The sequence below is a fragment of the Ascochyta rabiei genome, chromosome 19 (assembly GCF_004011695.2).
Source record: "Ascochyta rabiei chromosome 19, complete sequence".
In the NCBI taxonomy this organism is placed as follows: Eukaryota; Fungi; Ascomycota; class Dothideomycetes; order Pleosporales; family Didymellaceae; genus Ascochyta; species Ascochyta rabiei.
Genome location: NC_082423.1, coordinates 816,689 through 826,950, shown reverse-complemented (window position 1 = coordinate 826,950; position 10,262 = coordinate 816,689). Strand labels below are relative to the sequence as shown.

General features: G+C 52.7%; 3 protein-coding genes across 3 annotated transcripts, besides 2 other annotated features; 1 reads left to right on the top strand and 2 right to left on the bottom strand.

The window, feature by feature from the left end:
• Window positions 1–288: 288 nt before the first annotated feature.
• On the bottom strand, window positions 289–4,721 carry EKO05_0010421 (Transcription elongation factor spt6; the record flags this gene model as incomplete). The annotated part of the gene is made up of 4 exons (XM_059637750.1): window positions 289–560; window positions 625–4,258; window positions 4,325–4,492; window positions 4,545–4,721. The coding sequence occupies 4 exons, from the start codon at window positions 4,719–4,721 to the stop codon at window positions 289–291; spliced, it is 4,251 nt and encodes a 1,416-aa protein (XP_059493733.1).
• Window positions 4,558–4,584: a tandem repeat.
• Window positions 4,722–5,686: 965 nt separating the features above from the next.
• Window positions 5,687–7,276, top strand: EKO05_0010420 (Mitogen-activated protein kinase kinase; the record flags this gene model as incomplete). Its single annotated transcript, XM_038943028.1, has 4 exons — window positions 5,687–5,962; window positions 6,023–6,180; window positions 6,238–6,766; window positions 6,815–7,276. The coding sequence occupies 4 exons, from the start codon at window positions 5,687–5,689 to the stop codon at window positions 7,274–7,276; spliced, it is 1,425 nt and encodes a 474-aa protein (XP_038794256.1).
• Window positions 5,708–5,734: a tandem repeat.
• Window positions 7,277–8,120: 844 nt separating the features above from the next.
• On the bottom strand, window positions 8,121–8,609 carry EKO05_0010419 (uncharacterized protein; the record flags this gene model as incomplete). Its single annotated transcript, XM_059637749.1, has 1 exon — window positions 8,121–8,609. One exon carries the CDS (start codon window positions 8,607–8,609, stop codon window positions 8,121–8,123), a length of 489 nt encoding a protein of 162 aa, XP_059493732.1.
• Between the last annotated feature and the right edge of the window lie 1,653 nt (window positions 8,610–10,262).

The following is a 10,262-nucleotide window of genomic DNA, read 5'->3' as shown; positions in this document are numbered from 1 at the left end:
GCACCAATGCATTTGGAAGCACCGTAGTCAGCAGCAGTTACAAGCGATGCGTATAAAGTTCCGGTGTTGACTATCTCCAGGCTATACTATGCCGACTTTTCAGCTCAAGACTATTGAGCAAACCAACTCAAGTACGCCGGATCCCAATGATCATCAATGAGTATCTTTCTAGACTGCTCTCTCGTCGAGTGGCACGCTGAACAATCCACCCATGGTGCAAGAACAAACTATAGTGGATATATGATTACAAATGCACTTCCATCTCAACGCTTAGCTTTCGCGCATACCTCATCGTCGAGGCACAGCACCGCCCTGCGGCCTCGCTGCTGCACCACTCTGTATCAGCAGCTTGAACCCGTTCTTAAGGGCAACCATATCCGGGTAAGCGTTCTTGTGCAACTCAAACGCATTGGGCACGACTTTGATACCCCAGGCGCCCTTCGGTTTGTTGTAGCCCATTTGGAAGCAGATCCAGAAATAGCCGGGGTGTTTGGGCATGCTACAGAAGGCGTACATGGAGCGATTGGGGTTGGCTTTGCAGTAGTTTTCAAGCCAGAGTTCTAGGTTGTGTCAGCATGATGTGTACATCATGATAGGGTGATGCTTGGGCTTGGGGTGGCATACCAGTGTCTTCCCTTGTGCCTTGCTGGAAACGCTCATCTCGTGTAAGCTCGGCGACCTTACGCGCCATCGCCTCGACGTGGTTGACAATCAGCTCGTCGAGATCGGTGTATGTTGCTTTGCCAACCCTTAGCTGCTTGCCGATCGAGTACTCGTTCTCCTTGCCCAACTCGAGTACGTCAAGGTGCTGGTAGGCGCTATTGGAGACCTTCCATGTGACGACAAGGTGATCGAAACCCTTGGATGATGGACGGATAACCAGCTCGCCGGGCTCCTTGCTACCGAGGTACTCCTCTGCTGATGCTGCGTTCATGCCAAAGAACAGAGGGTGGTTAATCACACGGTTCGGTCGACCGGACGCGACTTCTTTCTCTTTCTCGGCGGCTTTCTTGTCTGCACGCTCTTGTGCATCGTCCCATTCGCCAGGTATACGCTCGATGTTGCGCGGTACCGGTTGTCGAATGAGATCATCTCGCAGAGAAAGCTGTGCGGTCAGCGCCTTTCGGTTCAAGTATACGATGCGAGCCCGGACTGTTTGGTGTGTTTGGTAGACGTGTCGAGGCTCCTGGCCACCACTCCCAACACCCTCCGGGAACTCGGATTCGGAAACACCGCCTTCGATGCCATTCTCGAGCCTGACCTCGATGTGATCTGGGAAGGTACGCTTGATCTGAACAGGAACGACCATGCCTTCGTACAAAGTCTCCTTGGTCTCACCCGTGAGCATAGTGAAGATTTCCTCACCAGTCATCAAAGCAAAGATTTGCCTGATCTCCTCGTAAGGGTTCTCCAATTCGGCGCGAATGGTTTCGAGAGTAGCGCGCTTCCGTTGACCGAAGTTCTTCTCGATCTCGGCAGCGTAGTCCTCAAGCGCCAAATCATTGACCAGATCTGTGGTATCATCCCTCACCATCTTCCTGATCACGGCACTGGCACCACCATCATCAACCTCGGCCTTGACGTCTTCTTCGTCCATGTTAAGAGCGTCGGCGACCATCTTGCGCGCGAGATCGTAGTCCTCGGGATGAACACGGGTGTAGTCCAGGTAGTCGGACGCTTCCTCTGTGGGATCGTATGGAATGTATAAGAAACTAGCACAGTTCTGGAAGACCTTGGGACCCATGGCCGCCTTAAGATCGCGAGAGTTGTCCTCTGATATGCCGAGCAAATCGAAACGCGAGAGAACCTCGTCGCCATTCGCTTGAATTGCCTTGACCATTCTGTCTGCCTTGCGAGGGCCCAGACCGCAGACGTACGGTAGCAGCTTCGACATGTACTTGTCGTCGTAAGTTTCTGGAAGGTCAATGCCAACGAGGTTCACCATGTCTACCATAGCAGTTTCGAGACGGTCCATAAGCTTGTCTTGAGGTATGAGTGTTTGGTCCTTGACGAATGGTAGTGACACGATATCCTTGCCAAGCGACGCGTACTCGGCGAGCGGGTTCTGTAGATATCTTCCGAGGGCAACGCAGTACCTGGTGAGAGGAGGGAATTTGGGGAACTCGGCGGCGGCGCGGCCGCTGTTGTAATAGAGTCGGGCAACTTCGTCGTTGACCAGGACCACTTCGAGAGGATCGTTCCTGTCATGACCCGTGCTTTCATCTTCATAGCTTGGCCCAGTCAAGTTGTGTTGTGCGACAATATCCTGGACGTCTTTGTACAGTCTCCGAGTCTCGACAGACCAACCGCTGATACCGACTACGTCTGGGCGGCGACGCTGGATAGCATCGACAAGTTTGACGATATCTTGACCGTCAGGAATACCGCGTTCTTGGTTACCAAGCTTCATGTCGACAAGCTTGCCATGCTCCATGACTCGACCGTCGTTCTCAATGTATGCCCAAAGAATAGCATCGCCGCGTTGACCTTTGCCGTTCGAAAGACACAACACGTTGGGGATTGATCCAAGAACAGCGTTCTTGAGCTTGAACGGGGCTTGATCAAGCTTGTTGTAGTAGTTCTCCCTGGCTCGGCTAGCAAGCTCATCCTCACAACGGGCTCGCAACGTCTCCTTGACACCATTGGAGATGATGCCCTGCAGCTTCTCCAAAGCAATGTCGAGTAAATCCTTTCGAAGGTTGTTCCAAGTTTCAGAAACTTCGCTAACATTGTCCGAGACGATCTTGTCGTGAAGTCTGAATTTGAAGCTCTCGTAGTTGCCCATGGAGATTCTGACGTGAACAAGGCCTTCTTGCTCAGCTTTCAGCATCTTAAGAAACAAGTCGGGTCTGCCGTTGAGGTCGAGGAACGTCTGTCCGCGCAGATACTTGAACTCGTAATAGGGATGGTCTTCTGTGATCTTTCGCATGCCCTTGTCCGTTCGGATGCAGTCGATGAGAGCATTTTGATAGAAGCTGCCCCGCAGGAACCTGCGGAGACGTGAACTTTGTTGCAGATCCTGAATAAACAACAGCTTAGCTGATCTGAGTAGCGAAATACCAGTTTCAGGGGCGTCGGCCATCTGGTCAGCAAGCTCTTCAACCTTTAACGGCGGATCTTCAATAACCTGAGGGCCTCTGCTTGATCCTTCGGCCTTCTTGGCGAAATCCTCTGCAGTGATACCAATGGCTTTAACGAGCAACTGCGCTTTGCCTCCTCGAAGCTTGTCGAAGAAGTTGCGGGCGTTGTTAGCGCGCTTTTGTGTGCCGTTGGTCTCTTGTCGTACTTCATTGATCTCTTGCGAGTACTGGTAATGCAGGTAATCTTGCAGCTCCTGGATTTCCTCGATAGTGACAGCCTTGTCCATCAGATCTTCGATTTCGCTATCGATAATTTCTGGCTGAACAGCCTTGACGTTTTCGTAATTCTGACGCAGCGAGTCTCGCTTCTCGGCAAAGGCTCTAAACTTCAGATCGAGATCGAACACCTCCCATAAATCGCTCTGATTGAGAAGGCGTTCTGGTCGAGCATCTGGGGGTGGGGCGCCGAAGTCGTCTTGGTCATCGTTATCGCCGGGTGCATGAATGAGATAATCTTTTCGGTGGTTGAAGATGAAGGGCACCTCATAGTCTTCGATGTTGATGAACTCGAGTACCTTGCGCACGGCGCTCTGGAAAGGTTGCTGGAAATAATTCGGGAGACCCTTCTTTGGCCAGAGCAGTTTGGAAATCCACAATGCTTCCTCCTCCAGCCGTATCTGCATATCCTCAGGGGTCAGTTCGAGCTCTTTAAACGGCTTACGGGCTAGCTGTAGACGCTCGGGAACGTCTGTTTCGCGTATGGTGTTGTCCTCGTCTGTCAACATGCGCTCTTGTAATTGCGATGGCTCGAAAACGTCCTTGAGCTGCAGCTCACGACCTTCGCCTGCTTGCTCTTCCTCTTCGGCCTCTTGCATCTCAAGAGCCCAATCGTAATCGGTGCCATCGCCAAACGCCGCCCTGTAGTCTTCTTCGGCGCCCTCGTCGAGACCAGCAGCTTGAAGCCCTTGTGTGATGAGGTTGATTCCTGGTTGTGTGACATCGCGGTCGTCTTCAATCTCATCCTCGAACTGGTCCTCCTCGATGAAGTCGTCGAACTCTCCACCAAGTCTTCGGGGCTCGTCGTTCTCGTCAGCCGCTTCTTCGTCAGAGAAGATGTCGTCGATGCCGCGCGACTTGCGCTTCTCCTTATGACCGCGCTTGAGGCGTTTGTACTTGGGCTTCGTATTGTCAGTAGGCAACGAGAGTTGCTGGGTCCTCGCAGCAGATTATACGTTCGTCCGTACCTGTGATTCGTCTTCCCGCTCGGGCCGCTCGATACCGATCAGGTCGAGATCGTCTTCGTCAAGATCTTCTTCGGCCTCACGGTTCTTGCGCTTCTTCCTGCGCCGTCGTTCTTTCCGCGCGTCTACTTCGTCCTCTTCCTCTTCGTCAGCGATGAAGCCAGCACCTTCCTATGTATCAGTCAGCAGCCATCTCTAGAGTTTGGTGTGCGCCAAAGCTTGCCTGTGCCAGTAGTTCGTCGTCGTCTTCGTCCTCCTCCTCGCTGGAATCGTCCAAGCCATTGGCACCGTTTGACTTCTTGGGCTGTGGCGCGCCAGATTCTTCATCGAAGTCCTCATCTTCCTCTTCGTCGCTGCCGCCCACATCGGCGATGTTGTCGAAAAGATCCCTTGTAGACATTATGTACGGTGATGTAAAGGAGATGCGCGTAAGCGTCTATGGACGTCGAAAAGGCAGGTTTGGTGGGTCGGAGAAGCCGGCGCGAGCAACGAGACGCGGCGATTCGGCGAGCGAGGCAACAAAGAGGGTCGAGGTAAAGGGCGTGGACAAGGCAGAAAGGGTGTCCAGCGCGTCTTCAAAGCTGCCCGGCAACCGCAACTACGTATCCCCGTGTCACGTGATGCGTTTGTGGACTAGGGCTCCGCGGAACCTCCAGGGCTTTCTAGCAGCGACATTGTAGGTATACGATAGATACGCGTCATGTACGCGATACGTGGTCTATACATGTTGCGCTCGTTCTCGTTTGCATTTCGCGCCATCTGCAACAGCCACAGCTCCGCATGTCTGCATCTACTGGCTTTGAGTACTTGAGGCCTGCATGGAGCGCTAGAAAAAGAGGTGAAGCATGGGGCCTGAACTGAAACACGCAGTCGAGCGTGCCTATATGTCAGCGACACCTCTGTTGCTCGACGCCCTTCTTGCATTGGCGTTCGCTTTAGGTTGCTTCGAGTCCGGCAGCAAGCTAATCGTTGTCGTGTCGCGCCGCCTACCCGCAACCTTGCAGGGTCGTTTTCGGCGCCGCATGCAAACACTCGGCCCCGCTATTCGATAACTAACACGACCTCACATTCTCCTGAGCCCTCCACACAGCCCTCGACCAGACACACGCTCCCTATATCACACTTCAGTCGCTCCCCAATCAGGCTCTGCGCCCTCGCCCCAGCACGCCCCAGCCGGTAAACCAATAGACGCTGTCCTCCATTAGGACACTGCCGTGATTGGCGACCCATCAGTTGACCCATCCTTGGGCGGCAACTCGAAACCTCCTGCCACGCTCACTCGTGCCTGAAACCGCACACTACCGCCGACACTCGACCTCCCTATCCTCTTCTTCGCAGCGTAGACGACGCTGCACATAGCCCGCCATGGCCGACCCCTTCGCTCCCAAGACGATGAAGAGGAAGAACAAGAAGGGACTCGCACTGAGCGCTCCCCCACCAAAGCCAACACCTTCAGAGAGCGACGCACAGGCTCCAGGCGGCCTTGGCAACGCCAAAGAAGAGACACTCGAGATCGGCGTTGAGTTCCAATTGGACCTGAAAGCGGAGGACTTGATTGTTCTGCGAGAACTAGGTTCAGGAAACGGAGGCACAGTCAGCAAGGTTCAGCACGCAGCTACCAAGGTCATCATGGCGAGGAAGGTGCGTTGGGCTGGTCGAGTGTGGCAAACAATCAACAAGGAGAGGCGCTGACAGCCGCAGGTCATACACGTCGAAGCAAAGAATGAAGTCCGGAAACGCATCGTGCGGGAGTTGCGCATCATGCACGACTGCAACTCGGACTACATTGTCGATTTTTACGGCGCCTTCCAGAACGACTCTGGGGACGTCATCATGTGCATGGAGTACATGGATGTGGGGTAAGCAACAGCTGCCACGCAGCCTCCGGATGGATAGGAGCTGACACTCTGTGACAGAGCTTTGGACTGGGTATCACGCCAGTTCGGCCCCGTCCGTGTCGATGTCCTTGGAAAGATCGCAGAAGCCGTACTAGGTGGACTCAGCTACCTCTACAGCGCTCACCGCATCATGCATCGCGACTTGAAGCCATCGAACATTCTAGTAAATTCGAAGGGACAGATCAAGCTCTGCGATTTCGGTGTCTCGAGCGAGCTTGACGGATCTATCGCCGAAACTTTTGTAGGAACAGGCACATACATGGCACCTGAGCGAATTCAGGGTTCACCCTACACCGTAAAGTCGGACGTATGGAGTGTTGGCCTCTCAATCATGGAGCTTGCCATTGGCAAATTCCCCTTCTCCGGAAGTGCAGATGATGATGAGGCCGGTGGTCCACAGGGTATCCTCGATCTCCTACAGCAAATCGTACTGGAGCCGGCACCAAAGCTACCCAAGAGCGACGCTTTCCCCTCCATTCTCGAAGACATGGTCGCCAAGTGCTTGTTGAAGGATCCCAAGGAACGGCCAACGCCCAAGGAACTTTATGTGCGTAATTCATTCACTCTTTATTGCTGTTATACTGACCCGTTCCAGGACCACGATGCCTTCCTTCAGGCCGCAAAACGTACACCAGTAGACCTTGAGGCATGGGCGACCAGCATGCTCGAGCACAACAAGCGCAAATCACATCTCGCTCCCTCCGTACCCTCGAGCAATATTCGCGAGAAGCTGCAGAACCAGGAGCCTGTTCCAAGGAGGGGATCTGCTGATATCAGACAGCAGGAGGCTTCGTCGAGGAGAGGCTCTGCTGATGTCAGGCAACCAGACCACGCGCCCGCGCCTCCACGTCCAGCATACCCACAACGAACATCCAGTAGCATCAGTCACCACAGTCAATCGAACAGCCAATCAAGTCAGGCTGGTCAAATGTCACTTCCCATGCGCCCTGCACCACCAGCGTCGAATGGATCAAATTCAAGACCGCAATCGAGAGGGCCGCCACAGAACGGCGCATTGCCGCCTCCGATGAGGAGAATGTACAGCGATGTGCAGTAGCTGGTTATGACATTTGGATTCGACTATCACATTGCGACCAATCATTTTAGTTGAAAATTCGTTGACGTATGAGCTGCGCTGGGCACTTTCGATCTAGTTGCGCATGTACGGCACGTCCACGTCGATTTTGGAGTCTGATGGCAGAAGGAGATCATATGGGTATGGTTTGAGGTAGATCTATTAGAGTATCACCTTCCTCAATTCACTACATCACACCACACTTTTCATTGTGCCTACCGATCATGAATCATATCGTAGACGAACCGCTTACGTTTGGCGTTCACTGAAACCTGCGGGATAAGTATGTCCCTTACATCTGTCTTCAGTGCACGTGACCATGTTCGTGTACAACAACACCAAGGCTCCGCATGGCGGTGTCGCACACGACACGCTGTTCCCCACAGTGAATGACCTCAACTAAGACCACACTAATCTTCACAATGCGAGCAGACGTCTCATGTCCATTATCAGCAGCGCAACGTTTGTACGACATTCCAGCACGCATCACCACAGCACCACCAAGCAGACCCAGCCCAACGCAGTAATCGAGCACACGACACCATCTCCCTCCCAAAGCCAGAGGCTCCCGCGTCTAATGATCCGCAAACAGATCACCCTGCGTTAAACATGTGGCTCGCTTACGTACTGTTGCGCACGCGAAATGGTCGTGTGACATGCTTCCCCATGCGGCCAGCATAAGCTCACCACACTGACATAAAGCTTGATCGAACTTTGAAGTTCCTGGGGACCGTTCAACTTTTTGTTAGGGACTTGTGAGGTCCAGCAGCATGTTGTCTTTTCTCGCTTTCCTTCTTGCTACCCCGACGGCTACTCTGCTTATTGCTTATGCCACGGCGTACCTGGCGATTTGTTTGAGCGATCGGGGGTGGTGAATGCGCTTGGGTGAGGCGGCGTTGGAGCATGCGGATTTGAGATGCGAAGGGGATAGTGGACCAACGTGCAGCTGTTTGCTTTGGACATGGTAATGAGATATGCTTCGTGAGAATTTGGGTGCTTTACTGACTGATTCAGATACCTTTGGCACATTGAGAAGAGTGGTGGCCTGACATCTGGCTACTTCAAAAGACGAGAGACGTACGGTCAGGAGGAGTGTCGTAGAGTCAGGTCCATGTTGAGGGGCTATGACACTGGGATAAGGCAATCCTTTGAATGAGGAACACGCAACACAGAGGCTGTCGAGATGCTGTGTTGATTGTGTCGGAGGTTTGGAGGGAGGGATGCAAACGTACAGAGCCTGTCGTATGTCCTCGTACGCGCTATCATCCCGGAGCAGAAGTTCGTTCGCTGTGCAGTAAGCTTCCTCATGATGCATTTGAGCACTCGCCTCATTCCACAAAACGCTCGTGCCTGAGTGAGGGGGCTCTGTCAGACCGTGCTCATAGGAGCGTGCTTTGTAACCGGATAATATGAGTGCCGAATACTTGAGTCAACTGGACTTGATCTGGAAATGTACGGCGTTCTCGCTCGAACAGGTGATTAAAGAATCATGAAGGGCCGATTGGCCGCGCAATCTCGGAGAATTCGGATGTGATGATGTTACCAGTACTGGTCGCCTCACAAGTTTTCTTCTTCGGTATGTCGATCACATCGTGCGTACATACGTATTGCCCCATCTCAGAGAAGGCGCATGCATCTGAAGAGCCGAGAGAGGGAGGGGTATGTCTTCCGGTTATGAGGCTCCCTAAATCGGCATGGAAGATGCTCGTTTGCTTCATAACTATGGAAAGTGTTCATTCTTTGTTAGCTAGGCCACGTCTTACTTGAATGACAGAGGTGGCGATGTTCGGATGCAGGTACAAACACAGATGTACAGATGCATTTGAGCCAAGTTGTTGGAATATGAGCAACAACAATCTGCTGGCGCTTGCTTGTTTGTTGGCCACGTTACGTAGTATCGACGCTGGACAGACGATGTTGAAAACGGTAGGAATTGTTGTTGTTTGGTAGGGTGTCTACTTGCTAAACGAGAAGCGAAACTGGCATGAGTGAGGCTTCGCCGTATTACGCTTTCCATTTCTTCTAGTGGGGAAGTCTTTCGAGTCAGCCTGCCTTGTGTAGCTTTGGGTTTGAACATACCGAGCTGCTTCATTCCGTTGACAGATGGTGCTTGCAGCTACTGGGTGCCTCGTTCAGTCAGCATGTTAGAACGGTATCTGGAGTAAGTAGTGTAGGTGGGAGATGGCGTCCGAGGATGAAGTTGGTTGTTCCGTTTGACAGATCAGACGGATCTGTCCGTGCAGCAACAGTATTTCTCTCACCAAAAGTGTGCGATGACTTTGGCGTTCTGCATAGATGCTGAGACTTGAGTGTGCATGTTTCAATCGTACAGGGTATGTTTCTTTTCCAAGTGTAGCATTGATGGAGAGGGGTGTGAAACTGTCTGGTTTGGCTCCAGTGGCTCGGCCTTTGGGCATTGGGCATATGTTCGTCTGCAGGCGAACGCTTACACAATATCGGCTGATAGTGACGATCTCTAGATTGTAAGACACATCATCCTTCAATCTTGATGCAGGTAGCTGCATGTAGTCGCCGTTCGTGATGCCTCGGGCAGCTGCGTCATCGGGTGAGACTCTGTGCTTAGATCTGGCGTGCTGTGACTGGGCCTTTGGGTAAAGCGGAGCATGTATGCTTATCAGAAGGAGTAGCTTGGAATCATCAAAGCGCTTAGAGGCTAGGGTGGAGAGAGGAGTGGAACTCGACGACGCGACTTGGAGTTTCGCATGTTCCAGCGCAGCCAAATCCGCAGGGCGCTGTCCACATCCTCGCCTTCCCATTACTAGACTCTAACTAGGACGTTCAGTACCAGAAGCTCATTGCCTAAAGCGCAGGTATCAGGGTGTAAATCTGCTGCAGGCCATTGTTCGGTTTGTAGTTCCGACATTGCACGAGATTGAGCGTTGTGAGACTGAGGACGCACATGACTTGCAAGTATGCGTTGTCTTTGTTGTACTGTAGCAATGGGCAT